The 26,915-nt window shown below is 35.6% G+C and overlaps 1 protein-coding gene and 1 long non-coding RNA gene across 7 annotated transcripts; both read left to right on the forward strand.

The window, feature by feature from the left end:
• Nucleotides 1-767: 767 nt before the first annotated feature.
• On the forward strand, nt 768-8,301 carry LOC145107306 (uncharacterized). Of its 6 annotated transcripts, XR_013707813.1 has the most exons (7): nt 768-1,147; nt 2,360-2,417; nt 2,959-3,257; nt 3,378-4,215; nt 5,313-5,404; nt 5,923-6,054; nt 7,649-8,301. XR_013707813.1 is itself a non-coding variant. In XM_079044164.1 (5 exons), the coding sequence occupies exons 1-4, from the start codon at nt 965-967 to the stop codon at nt 5,924-5,926; spliced, it is 327 nt and encodes a 108-aa protein (XP_078900290.1). In that variant the 5' UTR covers nt 768-964; the 3' UTR covers nt 5,927-6,054; nt 7,649-8,301. The 6 variants fall into 6 exon arrangements, 1 of the variants encoding a protein (XP_078900290.1); XR_013707812.1 differs by having other exon boundaries at nt 2,959-4,215; XR_013707814.1 differs by lacking the exon at nt 3,378-4,215.
• An 8,790-nt stretch (nt 8,302-17,091) lies between these two features.
• LOC145168455 (uncharacterized) lies at nt 17,092-18,521 on the forward strand. Its single transcript, XR_013741886.1, has 2 exons — nt 17,092-17,216; nt 17,853-18,521. It is a non-coding gene; the product is annotated as an uncharacterized LOC145168455 (long non-coding RNA).
• Nucleotides 18,522-26,915: the final 8,394 nt, after the last annotated feature.

The following is a 26,915-nucleotide window of genomic DNA, read 5'->3' on the forward strand; positions in this document are numbered from 1 at the left end:
TAAAATCAAAGTAAGGATAATAAAAAAGGGGTTTCATCCATAACACCATAAAATTAAATGTATCAAAAGTCATCATCAAAAAATAGAAGCTAATACTTGTTTTGAAAACAAAGTCAACAAAAGGTAAACATAAAATAAATGTCATGTCCCTAATGAACGTCTAGACCCCCAAATGACGACAGATCCTTGTCCTTCAAACCTGAAGGGCTACAACTAAAGACATAAAGTAGCAACTGTAAGCCTAAGTTTAGTGAGTGATCACAACACTTACTTATTATATAGATCATATGCAATATCACATCAAATATAATGTAACACCCCGTTTATTAAATATATGAATAGATAAAATTGATGAATGAACAGTAGCCCTAAAAATCCATAATATTTAGTGGGGTGTTGATTTTCGGGAGCCAAATGTTATAATTTGGAGTATTCGGGGGTTAAAGTGTAAATTCGAGATTTATTTTGAAAGATTTCTAGAAGACAGGGGGTGTTTGGTATCATTTGGACTTAATATGAAAGGATTTTGGATGGATGGGGCTAAAAGGGTAAATTATGTACCTAAGTTGAAAAGAATTTGTCATGGAGGGGCTATATGGTAACTTCTAGGACTTGAATTGTTATGAACCTTGGATGCTGGGGGCTGCTTTGTAAATTGTAGCCTTAGATTGAAAACATTGAGAAAGGGAGGGACCAGAAATGTCAGTTTTTATATAAAGTTTGGGGAGCTGGATACGGGAGTTAAACCCGTTCCCCTCCACCCTCTAGACACGGGTATATCACATTACCTCCTTCATCTAAACCCTAAACCTAGTTCTAGTGCAGCCGCCACTCTCTCATCAACCACCTCCGGCGCTGCCACCCTTATCCCTCCCATACATCCGCCGCCTTCGTGAAACCATAGTGAACCATCGGCAACTCCTTGCGACTCCGATAACGCGCCTGAAGGCCGGTACCGAGGCTGATGTTGCATTTTTCCTTCCTCCGAGGCGTCCGTCGCGCCGTCGTGAACACCGTGGGTTTCGTCGCCATCGCTGAACGTCGCCTGTTGGCGATGTCGCTGCCGCTGCTGCCGTTGCACGTTCCACAGCTCTGTTCGTCGCCCCTTCGTCGTCATTCTCCTCCTCCAAAAACGAAGTATGGCGTGGTGGGTGCTCGTGCTTCACGTGTGTGTGTGTGTGTGAATCGCTGTTGCAATCGTGATTGTGTGTGCGTTTTTTTGGCTGGCCGAAAGTTGAAGAGAGCCACCATGGCAGCCAACCATGGTGGCTGCCGCCATTGTTGTTTTTTTGCCACCTTTGACCATCGTGTGTGGGTGGCTGAGGGTATATATTGGTGTGTGGGTGTGCGTTTTTTATGGGAAATGTTGTATGGACGATTTTTGCCGGAGGAACTAAAGAAAAAAAAAACCCGTCACCACCACCGTGAGGTGGTGGCTGCCACCTCATGCCGCCATTTTTCCACCACCTTGGGTGGCTGTGTGCGCTTGGGTGTGAATTGGACTGTTATTCGGGATATTTTGATGCATTTTGGCCTAACATCATAATCACCACCACCGTGAGCCGCCGCCGACCACCATCGCCCGAAGTGGCAATGGGTGGTGTCCGGCCTAATGGAACCCTAATTAACCTAATGAAACCCTAATTAATCTAAAAACCTAATTTGGAACTTTGTTGGCGCGTAATTGGGTTAGAAGCCCTAATTAGGGTTTAGAAAACCCTAATTGTGAATATGTTAGTTTGGAATTATCGGGACCTGCGTTTTGGACCATTGGAGTGAAGTTATGACTCAATCCCGATTACATTGTATGTTTGGACTAGTGGAGTGGTGGACTTAATGGATTAAGTCCTTAATGGGTTAAGTAGGAACACTTAACCCTAACCGTCATTTTATGTGAAAACCCTAATCTTGCTTGGGCCTTAAGTTGGGCCTTCTATTGGGCTTTGGTAATTGGGCTATCGATGGGCCATCCCAGAACAAGCATATGGACTAGAATAATTTGATGGGCTTTAAGGTAAAGCCCATGTAAGGGGTTTAGGCCCAATTTGGAAATTTGGGCCATAGATGGGCCATAACTGGGCCATGAGGATTATGAGATGTTGGACCATTGGAATACAAATGTTAGACTAGAATAAATGGTTGGGCCTTAGGGTAAGACCATGTAAAGGTTTGGGCCCAATTTGGAAAATTGGGTCATATGTTGGGCTTTGGTTCATAGTTTGACTTTTGGGCCTTTGGATTGGGCCTTGGGCTTAAATAAAGCTAATTAGGGGTAAAGTAGTCTTTTACCCCAAACATGGACTTATGGATATATGTTGGAACCAAATTATTGATTGGGTGTTATTTTGATGATTGACAGTTCTGGAATCTGTCATCCAGCAGCTAGAGTTTTGTCTGCGGGACTTCAGCAGTGCGAGGTGAGTTACCTTCCAGTAGAAGTGGGTCTAAGGCCACAATGCCGGTCCACTAGTAGGAGTTGCTTGTTAGATAATTGTCTTTGTGATAATTGTTTGGTATGCCACTATCTGTTATGTTTTATGTGCTAGTATGGTATGATGTTATGTGATAGTGGTAGTAGGGGGAATAGTCCCCGTATTCGGTTGAAAAGACCAAAGGGGTAGGTCGGGCACCCCGGTATTCCTGACAGTATGTTTATGTTATGTTGTTATGTGGTAGTGGTAGGGGTAAAATAGTCCCCGAAACCGGTTGAGATAAACTGGAGGGTAGGTCGGGCACCCAGATATGCCTGACAGGGGTAGGTCGGACACCACGGTATGTCTGAGAGGGGTAGGTTGAGCATCCCGGTATGCTCAGCAGGGTAGGTCGGGCACCCATATATGCCTGACAGGGGTAGGTCGGGCACCCCGATATGCCTGACAGTATGTTAATTGTATGGTATGTGGTATGATGAGGGACCTCACTAAGCTTCATGCTTACGGTTTACATTTTTTGGTTCAGGTACTTCACTCCGAGAGGCTATTCTCTAGAACACAGATCATCCGATAAAACTTCCCTCAGTGGTAGAACTAGAACTTTCCTCCTAGAGACTATTCTCTAGTTGCCTGATCCTCCCGACCACACTTTCCTCGAAGAGGTTGTTCGTGGTCGTACATAAAATAATCACAAAACCCATATAATAAAGAAGTTCATGGGAACTCACTTGAAGTGGCTGATAAGCTAATCCACACAACGAGCTAGGTGGACCTGATATTGCCTCGAACCACTACATAATAGTTGACACTTATTTAGCAATTAAGGTATACTACTTAATTTTCCTATCTAAACGAGTCTTTCTCTTCATAATCCTTTACTGGGGGCAAAAGATGATTTTTCCCTTACCCAGTGGTCTGAACTACACTTCACTAACATTTTACCAGAATTCAACTCGTCAAAAAGTCAATAGTCAATGGTCCACCGTGCCTTGCCAAACCTTGACTGGGTTGTGGCCAAGCCCTGAAGAAACAGACGTTACACACTTGACCACCACATCGTGGTCAGCCCTTGATCGCTGTGCGGTTCATCTGCCAACTCCATTTCTTCATTAAGCACTTAATCTGTTAAGTTTGTTCCTAATACTTTCCAAAACGCTTCATGGCACCCTAATGACCCATAAAAATCATATTTATGGACATGCATGTCCACTGCATGTCCTTTACCAAACTAGGTTAAAATGGTGAAAATAGGGTCGAAACCCCTTGGATTGCATTAAATGATGAGATGAGTCAAGATTTGAAACATATGATACCATTGGGACATCAGAGAGTCATAACGTTGCAAACTTTATTACAACCTTTCTCTCTAAACTTCTCAACATGGAGAAAACTAGCTTAAATCGTAGATCTAAGAAGAATGAATCATAAGGTTGTAAGCTTGAAGACCTACATAAGTCCAGAAGGTGCTCTAGGAGTTGAGAGATGCTTGCTTTAGGGTTCTCTTGCTTCTCGTTTGCACTACTTCTTCCTTTCTAAGTGAAAAAAAACCACCAAATGAACACAAAGTTCCAAGTATGAAGCTAAGGTTTGGGGAAAGACTCTCTGGAGAAGATGAAGACCGGGGGCTGGGAAACCCTAGCCCTCTCACTCCTTAAACAGGGCTCATGATACGAGACTTAGGGTTTTGAGCCCAATGTGGCGTCGCGTCATGGCAGTTAAATGACTACCACTTCATGGCCACGTGGCCTCACCATGTCCTGGTTACCTAACCACCGCACCATGGGTACGTGAAATTTCCGAAAGTTCAAATTAAATTTTAACATGCATAATTATTAAAGCATACCTGAGTCTTAGTGTTCCAACGCCAAAAGTTGATATGATAAAATAATAATAATAATAATAATAATAATAATAATAATAAAAGATGTATTTGATTTTGTTGAATATATGAGTCTAATCAAATTTCATAATAAAGATTGTTAGCGTACGTTACAATATTTTCCATTTAGGGCGTGTTCGACACGGAGCTTTTTGGAGCGTTTGAGAGCTTCTAGCTTCTAGCTTCTAGCGTTTGACAAAACGCTCCGTTTAAAACAGAAAGCCATGTTTGGCACTACAAGCTTCTAGCGTTTAGTTTAATCAAAACGCTCCAAATCCAAATGTTACTTCATGTAGCGTTTAACAAAACACTATAAGCTATAAGCTACCCGCTACCAACTAGTTTTTCCGAACACGCCCTTAATCTTTTCTTGAGTGACTGTTGCATCGTTCGTAAGTATAACCCCTATTTTGCTTATTGCTTGCCTAAGTAGGGCAGCCATAGATATGTGCGGGTAGTGTGACCGTATAGACCCATATCATGTAGGGGCATAATTTTTTCTACGTATATTAATATTAGCAACGGATTAATGACAAATTAACGATTGAACTGTGAGAAAATAATGAATATTACTTTTATAACAATTATTGATTTAGTATTAATGATAGTTACTTTTATATATATATATATATATATATATATATATATATATATATATATATATATATATATATATATATTTTTTTTTTTTTTTTATTTTTTTGAAACGGCAAATCTAATCTACTCCTAAACTACACCTTAAATCCACATATGTCCACGACGGGACTTGAACCCTCAACCTCAAGGAGGAAGGGCAACACCGGATACCGTTGGGCTAGAAGCCCTTTGGTGATAGTTACTTATATAAAAAATTATATTTAAAAACCAATTTTGACACGGGATAATATTACAATATTTTTTACCTGTAGAAGAAGTCCAACATAATGATGAGTGCATAAATATTTCTAAGGCATGTGGGGCGTGAGATTGAAAGTTCGATTCTCTTAAATTATTTTTTGCAGTGCCACATGTGGAGAATGTTTCCCTGGAAATCCCTATGGGGTGGAGTTTGCTCTTTAAAGGAGCTCGAACACAGGGTGCTCTTTGAAATATTGTGAGTATGCTTCCATTAAATTCTTTTACCGTTTCCAAAATTAAAAATAAAAAATAATAAAAAAATAAATTCTAATATTTTATTTGATAGATATGAGATATTAGAACAAAAATGTAATAGATACTACGGTTTTTTGTAAAAGTTGTATCCTTATAAAAGAGACAACTAATTAATAGAAATAAGAAATAATCAAACATCCAATATATGTATATGTGTTTTCCAACTCTTTCTTATATATACTTTCTTCTTCTTTTAACTAAGCAGTTTAGCATCTATACAATTAGACATAAAATTTAATATATTAAGAAAAAAGTAGCAAAAGACATCTTTGGATCCCTAGAAATCCAAAAGAAAAGGTTTGGATAATGAAAGGAAACTGTTCTAGCAAAGGTATATCTGAGTTCAAAGAAAACTTCACAGGTTTTGGTAACATGCAAACCTCAAAATGCAACCAAATGTTTGCATATTTATTCAACATGTTTTTGGATTTTCTTTTACAATTCAACCATTATCTACAGTTAAAACATAAACATAACCGAATATGGACTCAAAAGGAAGAACTACACCAACCCATGTATATCAACAATTGGAACCCTCAATCGAGTGGGTAAATGAGGACGATTGCGACACTCTTCTAGTTTATCTCCCCGGTTCGTGCTTTTTCCTTCTTATATTTTTCATTCTTAAAAACTTTGTTATTCAATTGTATGATAATTTCTTTATCTTTTCATATATTATGGGTATTCTCTTTTATAATAAATCGAATTTAGGTCTATAGATCTATTAATATTCATGGGTTTTGGAACTCCAAAGACTCATGAGGACGAAAACAATTAGAATTAGCATTCATTGCATAGCATTTTAGTGTTTGTTACCAATATTGAAATTAAAATTGTATCTTTAAATTGGTTATTTAAATATGAGATGATCATAAACATAACCATCAATACGAGTTGATATTTTTATAACCAAATAACCTAATTGCAAAACTTATCATCATTTCACAAATTGGTAGGTCCATTTTAGACTTGTTTCGGATACTTTATGTTATACCCAACATACTTTTTATAATAGAAAATGCATCTTTTGGGTTTTGGGTTTCAGACATATATATTTTGAAATTTTAAGAATAAGCCTGAAAATAAAATCTAACAAAAAAATTAAAGAATCATAGCGAAAACAATGTAGATAAAGATAACAATGAGTAAATACTCTCGTTTAGTTGAAAAAACAACAAAAATAAACAATTCGGATTTAATGTGTAAACAGATTTAGAATACATATTATATAGGGGTGTGCAAAAAACCGCATAAACCGCACCAAACCGCACTGCATAATGCGGTTTAGACATTTCGTGGTGCGGTTTGTGGTTCATGTTTATTCTAAACCGCACTATGCGGTGCGGTTCGCGGTTATTAGTTATAAATTTGCGGTGTAAACCGCACCGCACCGCATATTAATATTATAGTTTTAAACTAATTATTTTGATTACTTTTACACAAAGATTGATAAAATTTGTATAACCATAAATTCTACGTTTCATTATGTAATTAAAATGTAATAGAAATACAATTTAGATATTTATGTGTTTTATGAATTTTATTTCATTCGTAAATATTTTGAATTTCATCCATATCATTAGTTTAGTTACATGAAGTTACGAATAAGAAATAACATATTTATCTCATTTGATTATAGGCCATTGTAACTTCACTTTAATATTCATCTCATTTGATCATAGGTCATGGTAACCTCACTGTAAAGCTCCATGTCATGAATGCATTTTCCTTAAGAATTAAAAATTCTTATGAATTACTATAGAAAAAGAATAAATATGTAATTACCTTATACGTTAATCGTTATTATGATTTAAGTCGATGTAGAGTTAGTGAAACAACTAATAAACCGCATTTAAACCGCACAAACCGTTTGCACCAAACCGCACCGTTGAATGCGGTTTAGCACATTTGCGGTGCGGTTTGCGGTTTCGAAAAAATACAAACCGTATATGCGGTGCGGTTTGCGGTTTTGACTCTAAACCGCACCAAACCGTACCGCGAACACCCCTAATATTATATATCATCCAAATCAGAAATGGCTAAAAGATTGATCATTTACATGTTGATTATCACTTGAAAATAATGTAATCATTTTAGATTAATTTTGTTCAAAATTCTTAAAACAAGTAAAGATGTATGTTTACTATTTCGCGTGGAAAAGAGAAAAATAAGTACAACTCGACAGGTTTCACAAAGGAACAACTGAGGGTTCAATTAAGATCAAAGACGTTGATCATCAGCGGTGAACGTAAACTCCATGATAACACATGGATTCGATTCCGGAAAGAATTTCTTGTTTCAGAACAATGTGTTATCAGCAAAATAAGTGCGAAATTTGAAGGCAGCATATTATTTGTTAAGCAGCCAAAATCCGTCGCCCCAATGGCGGAAGAAGAAGGAAAACCCCCCATCGAAGCTCGTGCTCCAAAACCAGAAAAACCAATTGACGAAACAAAAAAGCATCAGAAAAGAGCCCGAGTTGAACACGATACCAAACCCACTTCAACGACAGAGTCAAATGACAGAAATGGTGTTGGTCAGAACGCGGAAAAAGATTCTGAGAAGAACGTAGAGTTGAAGGAACCGAAAGGTGTTTGTGAAAATGCCTCAGAGAAGAAGGTGAGTGATTTGGGTTTTGTGATGAAGATGAAACCATCGAAGAATGTCGTGATTTTGATTTTGGTGCTTGTGGTGGGATTATTGGTGGGTGTTTATTGCTCCGATGCAATCAAGTCTTGCAACGCTTGAGAATGTGTGAAAGTTTTACTTATTAACTTGTAAACTTGTGAATTAATTTGAGTGAAAATAATAAAGAGTTCTTGATTTCGATTTTTTAAAGTGATTTGAATTTGAGTAACAACAAACGAGATTGGATTTGTATCCTTTGGTTATGTTTCCAGCAAAAGAACAACATCGAACAAATTACAAATGTTATAAAAACTATGGTCTAAATGTAATACGAAGAGGGTGGATTAGCATGGAAATGTGGTTGTTAAAATTATGATCATGTTCATCTATACAAATCGATCTCAATCTTATTTGGATCTTTTTCGGTAAAATCGTGATAGGATCCTAGGAACGTTATTATTATTTTTTTTAAATCTAATATTTTTTATTCAACTAACAACGTGGAATACCTCTTTTGAACTGTTTATTTTTCAATGATATAGTTTTAACTATAATTATAAAAACAAAAGATATCTAAAGATAGGTAATAAAAATCGGATTCTAATCGATGAATATGTATCTTTTATATTTTAAACTATTTATCGTTAACCGAATGGTTAACTAATAGATGAAAATGTATTTTTATATTTTAAAATGATTTTGGTAGGATCTTACGGTCAACGATCTTACGGAAAACAACTATATATAACTCTTATATTGACAACATTGCTTTATACTATTTCTATGTAATTTTTTATTAGCTCTTTGCTAGTTTATTTTAATAAAATTATATTGTTCCAAAAAAACGATATTTTTCTATATTAATTTAGACTATGAAAAAGGATATATATAGTAAAGTCTCAATATTTTTTATCGATTTGATACGAAAGTCTTAAACTAATTTTTTTTACGCTAAAGTCTTAGACAAAATTACATAAATGGTCCTTGTGGTTGACATAATTGACCAACTCTGGTCCTTATGACAAATTTTGTGCATGGATGGTCCCTGTGGTTTTAAAATCTTGCAAAGACAGTCTTTTTGACTAACGGTGTTAACTTTTTCAGTTAAATCCCTTGTGAAAGGACGCATTTGCTCTTCCTACCATAAGGACCATTTATGTACTTTGTTCCAGCCACATGGACCATTTATGTAACCTCATCTATTATTTATTATTTTTTATTTAATTTATTTATATTACTATGATTTAGATTTTTTTTTTGACGTTTTGATCGAATATATTATTTAATGTTTTTTTCTTATATTTTTTCTCTTACATTTTTTGATATTTTGTTCGTATAATTTTTTTCTAAGTTTTTGATATTTTTTTTCGAATACATTTATTAATATTTCTTTTGACCTTTTGTTTGAATAATTTCTTTTAATTTTTTTTTTTGACTTTTTTTCGAATATATTTTTTAATGTTTTTTTCTACATTTTTTTTGTTTGTATTTATTAAAGATTTCATGCTCACTATAATCATAAATCCTAAATTAAAATAGTATTTAAAAAATTAAAAAAAAAAGAAAGTAAAAGGGTATAACCGTCATTTCAAGTTTTTTTGGACTAAAAACACAGAAAAACCTTGATTTTGGATCTTCCATGCAAGTCGAAAACTTTTTGGACCCTATCCAAAGTTTTTTGCAAACCACAATGACTAAATTTGCAGTTTTGTCTTCTTTTAATATAGATAATGTTTTATAAGTATTATTTTATAATTCAAATATATAACTATATAACACATATAAGGTTGTATAATTATTATTTTTGTAAAGCTTTTTATAAACATTTTTAATAAAAAAATGTAAAAAAATTTGTTAAACGTGAATATGATTAATATAAATTAGGTACACATAGGCTAACCTAAAACTGTCTCGTAGTCTTGACGAGAGCATCCATGTCATTTCATATTGGACTTAACTTTAGTATTTTCGAGTTATTTAATTCTTTTAGACATTTTTTATTAGTCTATATGTTTCGATTAGCCTATCTATATTAATCATGTTCACATTTAACAAAGTTTTTTTATATATTTAAAAAAAATATTTATAAAAAGCTGTACAAAAATAATAATTATACAACCTTATGTGTTATATAGTTATATATTTGAATTAAAAAAAATAATAATTATATAACCTTATATATATTAAAAGAACAAAAAAATAAAAAAAAAATATGATTGTAAGTGACTTAAGTTACGAATTATGACTATAGTGATCATGAAATCTTTAACAAATATGAACAAACAAAATGTAAAAAAATCATTAAAAAATATATTTGAACAAAACGTCCAAAAAATAGAAGAAATTATTCAAGAAAAAAGTCAAAAGAAATGTTAATAAATGTATTCGAATAAAACGTCAAAAAAAAAATTAAAAGAATTTATTCGAACAAAATATCAAAAAATGCAAGCGAAAAAATTAAGAAAAAAAAACATCAAAAATATATTCGAACAAAACGTCAAAAAAATTCTAAATCATAGAAATATAAATAAATTAAATAAAAAAATAATAAACAAAGTTACATAAATGGTCCCTATGGCGGGAACAAATTACATAAATGGTCCTTATGGCATGAAGGGAAAATGGGTCATTTCACAAGGGACTTAATTGAAAAAGTTAACACCGTTAGCCAAAAGGACTGTTTTTGCAAGATTTTGAAACCATAGGGACCATCTAGGCACAAATTTTGTCATAAGGACCAAAGTTGGTCAAGTGTGTCAACCACAAGGACCATTTATGTAATTTTGTCAAAGTCTTAATTATCGACATTTATTGACACGTTTGCCCTTTTTTGCTGATACAGCCGGTTTACTTGGTGATATGGCACCAAAAGCTTACGTTGACCACTGATTTATTAAATAAGAGGCTTATGTGGAGTTTTCGACCTTACTTAAGCATCGGACCTTCAATCCTCCATGAACCCTAGTCCCGTATTTTACAAAGGAAAAGACGAGAATATCGTATTCTTCATCTGTTGGAAGCAGTGTTGTGAGAAGGTTCAATCACCCTCAAAGGACACATGACGACTGTGGTGACCCCGTTGGAAGGTGGACTTCATGGAAGACAGGAAATCCTGGAAGAAGATTCATTGGATGCCTAAATTATAGGGTTAGTTGTTAGATGTCGAAATTCTTCATCTTTTAGTTTTTTTTTTCTTTCTTCAATCCTGGATTATCCAGGATTCGAGTAAGGATTGCAAATTCTTTGATTGGGTGGATCATGCACTCCCTAATCAGTGGTAGAAGGAATTGCTCTTACAATTGCACAATGGGTGGAATGGAGAAGTTGTAGAACAAATGGAAGAAGCAGTAGTAGAAGTTGTTCTGACTCAAGTGTAAGGTGCATATGGTGTTGTTGCAGTGCAAGGTGCAGGAGGTGGTGTTGTTCCAGGGTGGTCCATGATGTGGATTTTTTTAAGTTTATTTTTTTGTTTGTATTTTAAGTTGATGTAAAGGTAATGTAGTTACTATATATGATGATGTTGATTCTTTTGCAATGTAATCACCATTTTAACTATGTTGTAATGAATTAGGATGAAATCAAAGTATAACCTTCTAGAACCAAATATGAACAATAAAACTGCAATTGACCCATGCTGACCTGCACAGCCAAATTTAAACTAAAATATGACATTGACCAATTCTGATCATTGCTTAGTTACCAATAAATGTTTACAAAATATGAACCAATATATGTGGATATGTACCACTTTTTATAAAATATGAACCAAAAGATGATATGCAACAATGTTTATATAATATTAACCAAAAGATGATATGTACCAAATTGCTATACCCTATCCCTAATCTAAAGTAAATTCCTTATCTTGAGACATTCCTATACCAAGACGGTCAACCACCTTCTTCTTCAGCTTCTGAAGAATGATCCTCTCTGAGGGTCTCCTTGTCCTTTGTTGCATATTATTCCCAAAATGCCCTTACTATACTAGATCATTCACTGGAACAACTTCAACTCCTTCTCCACCTTCTTCATTTCCTTGAACATCTTTAGCTTCAACTCCTTCCACTCCATCTCCTTTTCCGTCTTCATCCCCTTATCCATCTTCTTCTTCTCCATTTTCTTATTCATTACCTTGTCCCTCTCAATCTCCTTCTCCTTCTTCTCCACTTTCTTCTTCATTCTCATCTCTATCTCCTTCTCCTTTTCTCCGCCTTCTTCTTCATACCTTTCTCCATATTCATCTCCACCTCCTTCCACTCCATCTCCTTGTCTATCTCCTTTCAATCCACTTTCTTCTTCATTCCCTTGGACATCTTCAGCTTCATCTCCTTTCATTCCATATCCATGTCCATGTTCAACTCCACCTTCTTCTACATTCCCTTGAACTGTTTCACCTTCAACAGTGGCAGCCTAAAACAAAAATAATAAATTAGTAAAAAACACTAAATTTTATACATAAACACTAAATGAAACCTTATCACATATCCAAACTCTTCTATTTGAGCTTTTGTGATTCCAAGGCATCCCATAATGTCTAAAATCAATGTAAGATGAGTTCCTTAACTGTGCAATATTCTAAATAATATAGTCCATATTTGCCATATCCAGTCCATCTCCATCACTCACCACATCTACATACACCATCTCATCATATTCATCTCCTTCATTAACCCCTTATTGGGGTGGTATTGTATTTTAGGTTTCACCTCTTTCAAACCAGCTATGGAAGCTACCCCCACCTCTGGGTACCCCTCCACCACCTCTGGGTACCCTACCACATCCTCTATTTCCCCTTCTTACCCCATCTGCCATGTATTGTCCCTTAGGTTAGACTAGGGTCCAATGTTGGTCTGCCCATTTTCTTCTTGGGCTTAGGATCTGGTTCAACATTTGGATTTTTGTAGCTTTTATTATTGTGTCCCTTTTGTTGACCGTTTTGACATTGGATAGTTCTGCCCTTAGGACACTTAGGAGAACTTGTCATCCCTCTTTGAGTCATTCCTTTTCCTTTTCATAGTAGGCCTGCCTGGATCCTCCTCTCTAAGGGGGTAAAGGCTTAATATAAGGAGCTTCTTCCCATAAATTGTTTCCATTGACATAAATGTTAGAACTATAATTTGAAATGTACATTTTCTTTACCAAGCCACCTGCTGATAAATGTCTTTGGATCCTAGTGAGTTAACATGATGGATCCTTGGGCATGGACACATGGTATCCCTGATATGTCCCAAATTCTACATGCACAAACCATTTTCTTTATGTTGACTCTATATGATTCAAAGCCATTTCTAACTTCAAATTCATTTTTCCCACTAGGGTGAACCCTCCAAAACCTGCAAATAAAAGTTATTAGTAAGTTAGCATAAAAGTTATTAGTAACTTAGCATAAAAGTATACAAAACAAGGAGAACTTACTTCAACTCTTCGCTAAATTTCTCCATTTTTTTAATTGCAGATTGACACACATCACCTTCCCATTTTTCAACAAGCTCCCTCGGGTTGTAAAACATGTCCATCATATAGAGCCTTATCTCTTCAAGCATGGCGAGCAGTGGCTTCTTCTTGAAATCCCCCCTTTACACTTGATTTGGCAGCCTTCCAAAACATGTTCCTGAACTCAATTACACTGTATACTTTCCTGAAGTTGGCATAGATATGCCTTGCATACTGTCTATGCTCAATATATGGTAACACCTCATTTTTTGCCTCACGTAGACCCTTATGTTAGTCTGAAATTACATACATGCCCCTTCCTGCATATTCCAAGGTCAGCCTCTAACAACTGAAGGAACCACTTCCAATTATACTTATTCTCAATGTCAACCACAACCCAAGCTATGGGATAAACTTGATTGTTGGTGTTGCTACCTATGACAGTTAATAATTGCCCTTACACTGCCCTTTCAGAAAAGATCCATCAAGCCCTACCACCCTTCTATAACCCAACTTCTACCCTTCTTTGATTGACTTGAAACATATGTACATCCTCTTGAAATTAGTTGTACCATCATTGTTGTCTTCAACATAAATTTTAATGGTGTTGTCTGGATTGGATCTTAGCAATTCACTACCATAATCTCACACCCTTGCATAGTGATCACCAAAATTTCCCTTAATCATGGACATTTCCCTATATCTAGCCTTATAACTCCTTACCCATGAAATCTTAGTGTGAAATTTGTGTTTAACATTTTCTTTGATTTCCTTAGCTTTCATATTAGGCATCCTAATCAATTCTTTAAGGAATTGTCTAGCTAACAATGTTGGTCCCATAAGTTTTCCATTGTTAAAATTCTTGACACATGTATGATATGGGTACATTTTCTTTATTTGGAATGACTTTTCAGTGCTCATCCAAGAGGCTTCAACATAATAAGGACAACTGAATTTCTCATGATCACTAGCACACATACAATGTAGTCAAACACTATCACATTTATTAAACCTAATCTGATAACCTTTAGATATGGCATGATTTGTTAAACAGAGTTTAAGTTGCTGTGGAGATTCATACCTTTCTCCCTCTTGAGTTTTCATTCTATTCTATTTCATGTTTGGATCATGGGTGCAATATTTAAACTCGACTTCACTATCATATGTCCCTTCATCCATAGCTTCATCCACATTTTCTTCCTCCTCCTATTCCTCATCCAAAGGTTCTTCTTCTACAGGTGCTTCATCATCTTCAATATTCTCGAGTACAGGTATTATGTAAGTCTTCATCTTCATCGTCAAGACACAGTGAGTTCAAGAACTCATATGTACATCTCCTACTCTGTTTCTTTAGAAGGTCTTCATCTAGTTCCACGTCGATTGTGTCAAAGTCCAACACTCCTTCCATCTTCAAGGCTCCAATTCATATCTCCCTCATACTCGAACTCGTATCTCCCTCATAGTAAAAACCCTAGAATCGTCGCAGTAGAAAGAGGGGTTTTCCTTATTGATTAACCCTTCTTTATTTAATGATGTCCTCGTGTCGAGTCACCCTCCAGGTAAACGTTAGTAGCCACATCAGTTCGATTACCGGCTATTAAATGAGTTACCGGAAAAAAGGGCAATCGTGTCAATAAATGCCGATAATTAAGACTTTAGTGTCAAAAAAATTAGTTTAGGATTTTTTTTCTCAAATCGATGAAAATATTGTGATTTTACTGTATATATCCCCTATAGAAATTACATTAAAAGTGGAGATAGATATTGATAGGTATGCCTCTATATGGGGTGGAGAGATTGTGTTACATATATGACAAACGATATGTTAAAATTGAGAACATGTAAATGAGGAAAAACAACGAGAGAGTAATTCAAAGTGAACAATAAGGCATAAACATAAATAAAACGTAATAAAAACATATTAAGTCCGAGAACCTACAAATAAGAAGTACAAGACACCCACTTCATTTTTTCCTCATAAACACTACAACTTGTACCAATTACATTATTTGCTATTGACCCCAACTACTCGGTCTCCTAAATACATATCATGTCCGCTTTCATTTTCCTTAACACCTTGTCAATCCAACAACTTTACATTATTATTTTGATTAACTTTGTATGTTATATAGATATTTTGGCAATACAATTTTCTATCATGACATCCGAGTCCACGTTTAGCACGGATGATCGTAAACTATAACAATAAAGAACAAACTTGTCAAGTTATATGGTTGAGGATTTGGTTTGCTAGAAAGTCGAGAAAGCCAATTGTAGATGGTATTGATGCTAATTAAAGGACAAACACATTGTCAAAGGTAATAAATGTTAGTATATATTGATATGACACGGTTTTATAAATGATTATACATTTTGAAGTATCGTCTCTCTTTATAATAACTCTTTTAGAGAAACAAATTTAAATTCTACATATATCTTACAATAAAATATTAATATCTTGTTTTATTTGTCATATAGTACTATATGTTAATATTAACTTTTTTGTTTTGTTTTTTGTTTTATGTATAGAGATAAAGAGGTGATAAATATTTAAAAAAATAATTATAATTATAATTGATGGTTAATGTGTTTACATTATTTTTCATTTATGGGCATTTTCGAATGTTTTTTTTTAAACAGCTGAATGATTATAAATAAAAAATTAGCAAATTGCTAACAAAAACCAATTACAACAAAATAGTCAAAATAGCGTTTAAAATCCATAAAAAAACGACTAGCACTTAATTTTTTACACCTAGGGCGACTTATTGCTTTTTAATGGATTTGAATTACTAGTATGTACATTTGAATAGGTATCGTTTTTTATTGATTTTAAATTGCTACCGTGTATATTTGAATGGTTATTGTTTTTTCTGCCTGGAAACCAATGCCAATAATTCCTTTGCTTGGGACCATTTTTGGAAACTAATGCCAAAAACTCGAGTAAAATGAACACATAATGATAAATAATGTGATATGATTCGATATTCTTTAGTCCTAGAACCGAACTAACCGGCTCCGATCCTGAACCGGTCCCAACTCCCATATATGTATATTATTCACCCGGTCTAGTTCGCGGTTACATTTTTGGCCTTAAAAAATAAAGAAGTAATAATGATAGATAACGTGATATGATTCAATATTCTTTAGTACCAGGTGTACCACCCCATTCGATACAGGTGCACTTAAATCACCCCTAATTACATCACTAAAATCATTATTTAATGCAAATAGTCAATTGGAATCAAATATAAAAAAGTAATTACAATGTACTAAAATATATTATCAAAATTGTATTGTATATATATATATATATGTGCAAACACGTAACCGAAGATAAACGCTACACTATATTTATTAATTATTATTATATTATTATATACGACTTCGATGTTATTTAGAATTTTATTATATTAAAATAAAAGAACGTCCATGTTAAATGTTTTCATTTCATTGGTTCACGTTAAGTTGTAAACAAATGGGAACAACGGGAACAACGTTTTAAGTTTTCTTATTTAATAATAATAATAATAATAATAAAACTAACTTAAACAATCTAGATTCTAGGGGTGAAATATCTCTCTCTCTCTAAAAAATCTAGGGGTGAAATCTCTCTCTCTCAACAATCTAGGGGTGAAATCTCTCTCTCTTTGTGTGTGTGTGCGCGCGCGCACTGATACGACTACCGGGAGGTAAACCAGTGCATAATTAATTAACTAAACAAGGGTATTATATTAGCAGAAGGTAGATCAAAGTCCATGTTTGATTTCACCGACTCTTAATCTTTTATACCAAGGATACTAGTATGGTTTTTGAAATGATCTATATCACAAATTTTCCACCATCTTTGGGAATATCGGAGTTGTAGGATGCATGTGCAAAGTTTGGCAACATTATTGACGTTTTTATTGCATGGAAGAAACCCAAAATAGGCAAGAGTTTTTGTTGTGTTTGGTTTGTTTGTGTAGTTAATATCCAAACTCTTATATCTAACATTTAGTCTTTATGATTTGACCATTTCATGTTATTTGCAACCATGGAGAGATTTTATTAGAGTGATGGGTGTTAATCGTCATGTTATGTAGAAGAAAAATATTGTTACTAGTAATGTGGGGGTAATCATAACAATAACTTGGGATCATATGCAAACGTTGTCTAGGGGAACAATGATAAATGGCATTGGTTAAAAAGTTTTTGGAAATTCAATGATTTTGTAATTAGACTTGAAGATGGAAATTACATAGTGGATCAGACATATTACTCTTGGGTTTTGTTTGGGAACGTGAAGGAATTCCCTACAATCACAAATCTTTCTTCCTTGTGTACAGAAGAAGGGTTTCTAGATTTGGAGCTTAAATATCCAGATGGCCTTTGGATCATGTTTAAATTTCCAAATGCACATGCACGTGCTAAGTTTCTTAAGCATGATGGGATTTGGAAGTGAAAACTTAAAGACACAATTTTATAGTTAGTGAATGATTGATTTGGGTTGATATTGAATCTATTGTTAAAGGCTTGGACCAAGAACTCTTTTAAAAAGATTTATAAGAAATTGGAACCATTGTTTACATGGATGATGATATTGGAGAATATTTATATAGCAAGCAAGTTTGAATTCTTTCGAAGACCAAGGAAATTATTGTCGATGTTGTTAGTAATACTACTTACTCTGTTGAGGTCATTGAAGTCTCTGGTGGTTACCTGAATTTAAAGATGATCATCACAAATCTTGTAATCCGTAAATTCCCAACAAAAATTCATTTAATGATAATAGTGAGGAAGTTTAGATATTGTACCCGATGGATAAAGATGCACGAGCGGTTATGAAGCACCACTAATGAAAAAGACTAGTGACATTCATGAGTTAGATATATCTTAGTGGAGGTGTCACATTCACGTGTATTCATTTTTGGTGAATACTGGATTTGACTCACTTCAAGGTTACACTTTGTGGACCTATTTCGTTGAGAAAATCTTGAATACAAACTTTTTCTAAATCTTTTTGTCTTTTGACATGAGGTGTTTGTAGACTTCTAAATGGACGCAGTGTTATAACTAGATATACGTCAAATGTTGCTCTAATGCATGAAAATTATAAAGGATACACTCAAATATGACATATAACTTTGGGGAAACACATAGTACAGTATGGTTGTAACGTCCTGAACTTTTATACACATATATCTAGGGAATTATCAGAGTTATCTACTAAAATGCATAATTCTATTAACTCAAAATAGTTTACATTTCAAGCAATATTTGGGTTTACAATAAAACATAAATACAAATAAATTAAAGCAACAAGGAGAAATAAAAAGAATAAAACTATTCATAATCTAAGTCCTTATGCACCTACTTCCTCTCGTACAACGCTAACACCTAAACCTGCAAAACATGAAAAACATCTACTACATCAGACCACATGTCTGGTGAGTTATATTCATCTATTTTCATGTTAATCTACTCATCTTCTAATCTTTCTATCTTTAACTAATATATCTTTCATTTCCCTTCTTTCTCATATTCTGTTTTACTCTCTTATCTTTTCATAGCATGCACTGCTATTCTTTCTATATACAGTCTTCTACTCTTATCTTATGCCTTCTCATATCATCTATCTCATACTCTGTCTTCTAATCTTCTTCTATATATTTTCTCCTCATCTCGTGCTCTCTCTTAGCCTCTTCTCAAGCTCATCTCATATTCTACACTTACTCTATCTTCTCTTTCTTTATCTCTCGCATACTCTTATTTATGCATCTCTTTTCTTGTCCCTCACTCTTATCTTATCTTATACTCTCTCTGTTATTCTCATACTTTAAGCATGCTCTTCTCATACCTCTTACTTTGCTCTTCACTCATCCCCTACTCTTAGCATCCCTGTCTCATACTCTACTCATGCTTCATCTCGTTATTCTTAACTTCCCATCTAGAACCAACGGTCCACTCTCATATGATAGACTCATCTATCATCTAAAGGAAACAACATCCCACTTATCTTACTACGTACACTCATCCGGACTTACTCCCTCCTCTTTTAATCCCTTGTGGATCCTTAAACATTCTTCTTCTCTTGAATCCCTCACAGATTCCTTCCTCTTAATCCCTCACTCATTCTATCTAAGTTCTTTCAAAGAACCCACTTATCTTGTTCCACTCACGGAACCTATCTCAATATCATCTAACCCTACATAATAATATTCCCATAGGAATCATCTATCTACATTCCCGAAGAAATCATCTCTTTCCCGCATGGAACATAATCTCATTCCCGAATGAATCATCTTTCTACACATCTGTCAATCTTCCTTTGCACATGTTATGGTCGCACCATAGTATTACATAGCATTTGTCCCGTGGACATTCTATATCTTTATCTCATTAAGAGATTCTCTACTACTCATTCAACTCATTAAGTACTTAATCCCTGCCTTCTTCTAACATCTCTTAGGTATTCAGTATAATACCATTAACCTCTATACATGAAATACCTATTTTTCATAGCAGGTATTATTGTGTTAGAATAGACAAGAGTTAGTGGAAGAAAGTGATAAATTACTTTGATGCGATTTCATGGATATAAACATCATCATATACGGAGTTTGTATGAGGAAGTTATGACCATTTGAAGTTAGGGTGAAAGTATGTTGCTATTTCAAGAAAGTCAACAAAAGTCAAAGAAAACGGTCAACTACTTAGTTGGGTCACCACGTCGTGGTGTTAGACTTACCAGGCCACGGTAGTGAACTAAGTCACCGAAACATGTGGTGATGGTACGAGACACGTGGTGAAAGAGTGTGACATGTGGCATAACCAGAGAACTCGTTGTCACCACGACGTTGTGTATATATTGTCATGGCATGACGAGTCTAGAGTATATATACGAGTGATTTGGTGTCTTTTGAAAGGTTTTGGCACATGCGGTCGGGGGAGCGGCTTGGGAGGTGTTTGCGGGGAATTGTTACCGTTGAATCGTACTAGCGTATGGGGATACATGGGTTGAATTACGATATTAGTGGGGTATATTTATCCTATTTTACATAAATACGTTTATGTAATATTTTGTAGAAGATTGTTATAACCGAGTATGTGTTACAAGATATCATGATATGGTGCTATTACGAACCCGATGAGCAGTGTTTAATGTGAGCGGTAAGGGTTATATACCTTAGATTACCGAGAATTTATAGACTGGGCTAACGGCTTATGGCGTTAAGTCGTTTGGTGATTGAAATTGAAATAACTGATAACCGAACCCCTTTAACTAACTAAAACTGATAACCAAATCGATTTTAAGTAATAATCAATTGTTAAAAAAATTCATTAACTAATTAGTTTAGTTGTAGTTTGGTTTTGGTGCAAAAACAACCTCAACCAACTCATACATACCTTATTTTTCAACACTTAATGGAAATAAATGAAATACTATGAAATCTTTAATTGGAAATGCTTTTATAAGTTATTCTTATTATATATCATTCATTTAATATTATTTAACTTTATTAAATATGTTATTTATTTTGTTAATATTTATTATCATTTAATATTCAACAACCATATATTATTTATTATGATTGTATATTGTCCAAGATTCTAAATAACATTAGGTGTGGATTGTTCTTCACCATTTTATCCTTTTGAATTTAGAACCATCACCACGCGAAGGTTTTATCATCCTACAAAAAGAATGAAATCGAGAATTATATATATTGTAGCACCTGGTTCCTGGTATGTATTTTATTTAAGTATTTTGCATTTTTGGCCTGGGACTCGGCGAGTTGAAGGACCAACTCGTCGAGTAGAAGCGGATTTGACCCGGGATTTAAATGACGGACTCGTCGAGTCGGCTTCCAGACTCGACGAGTAGACTCTGACTGGACAAAACCCTAATCTAAGGGTTTGCACCCTGTTTAAGCATCTCATTCAGCCACCCTTCGTCCCTATTGCTTCCAGAAAACCCCCATAGCAAACCCTAGCCGTTTGTATAAAGAGCTAAGGCATTTGTGGTGCTTTTTGGTCTATTTTGAACTCAAAGGAGAAGGAAAAGCCTAGAGGAATCAAGAGGAGACCAAGGGAGTTCAAGTTTGTGCACCATTTGCAGTTCACAGAAGGTATAAAGTCGATACCTTGCTTGTTCTTTTGCTAGATCCCTTTTTGGGGAGATTTAGGGCTTTTATAAGCCATTCTTGGTAACCAACCATGATTGCAAGCATGGTTGGGGGTTGAGGCTTCGGATCTAGGACCATAGAGGAGTTACAAGGCAGAAAGGGGCTGCTTTTGCACCCATGGAAGCCCCCATGCAACCCAAGAGTCTCTTTTAGAGCCTTTTAGACTCAAAGTCCCATGCATGCACGTAAAGTTCGTAACTTTACGTGCTAGATCGAGTTTAGGGACCTAGATCTATCATTTGGACAAGAGTTGTACACCAGAAATCGAAGAAATAAGACTTGGACTGTATCGACTCGGCGAGTCCGAGGTTAGACTCCCCTTTTCTGTTATGGGTCAAGGAGACCCAGTGGAGTGCTGGAAAGGTTTTAGAGGGTCTGGAGGAGTGACCCAACGTATTGGGATAAGCCATAGTCCTGGAGTTCATAGGACTCGGCGAGTACATGAACAGACTCGGCGAGTCCAAGGCAATCTCCCAACTCTTGAGGATGAACTCGACGAGTTGTTCATACAACTCGGCGAGTCGAGGACATGACTTGTTTATAGGAAGGAGATGAACTCGACGAGTTGTTCATACAACTCGGCGAGTCGGATGAAGGTTCATCCGGGGTTGTTCTAGAAGGAGAACTCGTCGAGTCGTTGCCACGACGAGTAGAGGCGTGAAGAAGGACAGATGAAAGGATAGGGACTCGACGAGTTGGCGGCCCAACTCGGCGAGTCGGGTCAACTAGAAGTTGACTTTGACCTTGTCTTGGACTTGGTCAGGGGTAAAATGGTCATTTTACCCTAGGAATAGATATCAGACTCTGATTAAGTGTTTTGTGGGGATTATAGCCAGAGGATTTCCGAAGCAGCAGCAGACAGAGATTTCCCGCGCAGATTATCAGCAGCTACTCGTTCGAGGTGAGTTACCTTCCAGTAGCGGTGGGTCTACGGCCACAATGCCGGCCCACTAGTAGGAGTTGTATGTTAGATTATTGTCTTTGTGATATTCATCTAGGTTTGCTACTACCTGATGTGTTATGTGGTAGTATGATATGATGTTATATTCTAGTAGCAGTAGGGGAGATAGTCCCCAAGATTTCCGGTCGATAGGGCCGAAGGGGGTAGTCATACCCAGTCATGCTAGATAGAATATGATTATGTGTTATGTGTTATGTGGTAGTAGTAGAGGGGTGAAATAGTCCCCAATATCCGGTCGAGAGGACCGAAGGGGATGCCAGCACCCAGATATGCTAGGCAGTATCTGGCCGAGAGGACCGAAGGGGAGGCCAGCACCCATATATGATAGGCAGTATCCGGTCGAGAGGACCGAAGGGGAGGCCATCACCCAGATATGCTAGGCAATATCCGGTCGAGAGGACCGAAGGGGTAGGTCGGGCACCCAGATATATCTGGCAGTATATGTATGCTATATGATTGTATGGTATGTGGTACGATGGGGGAACTCACTAAGCTTCGTGCTTACAGTTTACAGTTTTGGTTTCAGGTACCTCTTCATCGAAGGGGAAGGAGATGGCGCGGTAGCAGCACATCACACACACACACACATTGATTTTCCGCACTTGAGATATTCTGGGATTGTACTCTGACATGTTGCTACTTTATGATTTGGGTTTTCAAACATCTTATGTGGATTTACGAAACGATATATTTTCACGTAGTTTTCTTATGAATGTTTTATACTCAGTTAATTAAAATGAAATTTTTGGGCTCGAAATTTGGGATGTTACAAGTTGGTATCAGAGCCTTGGTTTGAGGGATTCAGACACACCCTCGGGGGTGTCTGGACTCAAACCGAGGAATTAAAAGGTTTTTACAAAGAAATTGGTTTTCTAAAAGCTAAGTTAAAAGTGTTAAGAAAGAACAAGGTGTGTGATGTGCGCGATCGGCCGAGCTCAAGTAAGTTTTTCCCCAAAGTACCCATACAAGTTTATGTTATGATTATCAGTTCAGTAGAACATCATGCTAGATTAGGACTAAGGATCTAGGAGGATGCCTTATGTGCCTGTTATATGTGTATGAGCCTTATGAATTGCATGCTAGTATAGATTCCTGAGTAGAGGATAGAGCAGTATAATTGGACTATGTGGTTAGGTTTCCCTTCGTCGAAATGCTACTTGATTTGTGCTTTGTGGGACTCTGAGTGATGGGAGTTAGCCATTAGGTGAATACGTTAAGTCACATGTTATTAGGGTCGAATAATCTCAGAGTGCTGGAATTGGCCCTATTGCGCAGCTCACGTTTGAGTCTAACCGTTGTAGGTGTTGGGTTTTGAGCATTCCAACACTTCCTAAGTGTACATGCAACCCTATTAAACCTTGGATCTATGTTTGTCTAAGATACATGCAAAATATTATTTTCCAAGGTTTATAACCTATCTAGCATGGCATGGGGTACTTTTAAACATAAAAAGGACTAGATGAATTACATACCTTTTGTTGATTGTTGATTCCTTGGAGTTTGAGAGCCAAGCACCAATAATGTGAATGCCTCAAATGGAAATCACAAATCACCACAAACTTGGAAAATGTATGAGAGAGTATACTAACACTTAGAAATCAGCCACCACTATTACACACACACTAGTGTATTTTTCATGCAACATAAGCTTGTTTATATAGTGTGCATGGTTAGGGTGAAACCCTAATAACCCATGTCTTTTCCTCTTCCAAGGATCCATGGGTTAAAAGCTCCATGGATCATCCATGGACTTCCATATAAGCTTAGCCCATTAACAAATGAGTATTAGCCCACACCATATAAATATAATAGCCCATGATTTAATTAGTCTTCCTTTTAATCACTAAATTAATTCATAATTAATTCAAGATTAAAACTAATTAAATAACATGACTTTATATTAATATATTATAACTTATAATATATTAATAAATCGTAAGTATACAATTCTCATAAAATTATCCATAAACAGTTTGGGTGAAGTGCAACCCAAATGGACCATGCCGGGTCGGGTCAAGTATATACCAAATAAGTTATGGACTTAGACACCTTATCCAACAGTCTCCCACTTGGATAAGTCTAATAACTGTATTTGCGTATGTTACTTCAGGAACCAACCAGCAATCGTAGCTCTCGAAAACTCTGTTGAACTATGAAGCGCCATTTTAGATAAGTGATCATATAATCCTCTGTTCTCATGATATCAGCCGGACAAATACATGGAACAACGTCGTACTTATTGTCCAGCAGTTTGTTTCCCGATTTTGCGATTTGTTTGACAAAGAACTAAATTGAACACATCAATTAGGTTCTGACCGGGCCCGGTACATAGGTCAAAACAAAATCATCGAGGGGCCCAGATATCGCTTCTAATCCTCCAAGGACTAGAAGGAACAGATAAACTTCGACTCATATACTTGTTTCTACTACTTGTTGAATTATACACAAAGGCACGTTTTATAACATCAAGTTACTGATGCGTTTACGTGCAATCAATGCACAACCAACTCATAGGTAACAACTCATATCTCTAGGTTTGAAGACTTATATGATATTACCGTCTCACGATCACTCGAGATAAATTCCATGAAGTGATGCAAGTGAGCGTGGGTTGAATCCAATACTCATAACTTATGAGCACTCATGAGTGTTGTAGCCATGTCCAACATCTTAGACCTCTACAGCCAATTCATGACAGTCTTGATTCATATCTACTTCCAACATATGACCGACTGTGGATGGTTTGAATAACTTAATCATTCGGAAAGAATAACCTAGTTATTATGGAAGTCAAAACATGCAAAGTGAAACACAATAATAATCGAATCCAATATGGTCTCAGAACCCTTTTGAATATAAATAAAACCACCTTTTATTTATCACCATATTGATTACACATTATTCATTGTATAATGTTTCAAATAATCAACTTAATACTTGAACAAAAACAACAGTCGTCCCATGCTCCTAGCATGTACACTTTGTTTTTCTAAACAATAGTTATGCCATACTCCAAGTATGCACACTATGTTTGTCTATGATCTTTACTTTGTGAAATAGATCAATTGAACATGATTCCAATGATGCTCATTTCACAATCCCAAATCCTTATTGTAAATGTAAGAATTCCTAATTCCTACCATTTACCAAAAAAACTGTTAGATTTTAAACTTATATGCACTGATCCTCTCGTAATGATTATGCACAAGGTCACCAAAACCTTGTCATCAGTCATTACAGAGGATTCCAAAGGAGATCAACTCTATGGAAACGGACTCTCATATTCAAAGTACATTGCTTTGAACATCCTTCTTGCATAAAAGTTTCTAACTTTCTCATAGATTCTTAATATCCAACTCCCAATATGGAAAATTTCCATATTCCTATTTTGATTATCATATCTGAACAAGAGCTACCTCTTTTCAGAATATATCCATATGGTCCTTCCAAAATTTAACACTATACTTCCAACTGTCCCTGAGCAACCAATCTTTGGTGAGCTTTAGATAGTCCTCGACAATTGCTTAATCATTTTAGTCATATCCGGTTCTATTCCTTTTTCCCTCTTAATGCTCTAAGCATTTTGAAAAATTTAGAACGGATAAATATTATAGCACATGTGACCGATCCTATATCCGAAGCATATGGGACACGATTCATGATGTCTCACATAAAGACCTGATACTAGATCAGTCTTTTGCTACAATATTTTTATTTGTCATGTTCTCAAAAATCGACTATGAAGAGGGATGTCGTAATCATAATCGAATTTGAGAACACAATATATATAGAATTTCCTTATGTTGAACCATTCCAACATAAAATTCATATATATATCCTTGACTAAAGATGATTAAAAACTCAATCTAAGCTTTTAGAATTGAAATGAAGTATAATTTCCTCTCCCTTAATTATAGCAAAACAACTTTTCTAACCCCTACAACTTTACGAATTGAAACTTTTGTTTTTCTATAATTAACATTGCTAACTTGCAACACTAAACATAATAATCATGCTCCCACTAACATGATGATTATCAGCATAACACTTATGCTCCCACTAGCTCTGACATATTTCCAGAAATCAGCTGGACTTCTGAAATTTAGATTCGTACACCCTTTCTTAGATAGCTCACATGTGTGTCTAAACAATTTCCAGAACTATGAAAAGGGATGCCGTAATCATAGTCTTAATTTTTTAGACCTTTGCCATTTCTCACAAGTCCATGTTAGTGTGCCGGTTAACCACACACGCTCCACTAA

This window comes from Lactuca virosa, chromosome 4 (assembly GCF_052849685.1).
Source record: "Lactuca virosa cultivar CGN04683 chromosome 4, Lactuca_virosa_CGN04683_v6, whole genome shotgun sequence".
Classification (NCBI taxonomy): Eukaryota; Viridiplantae; Streptophyta; class Magnoliopsida; order Asterales; family Asteraceae; genus Lactuca; species Lactuca virosa.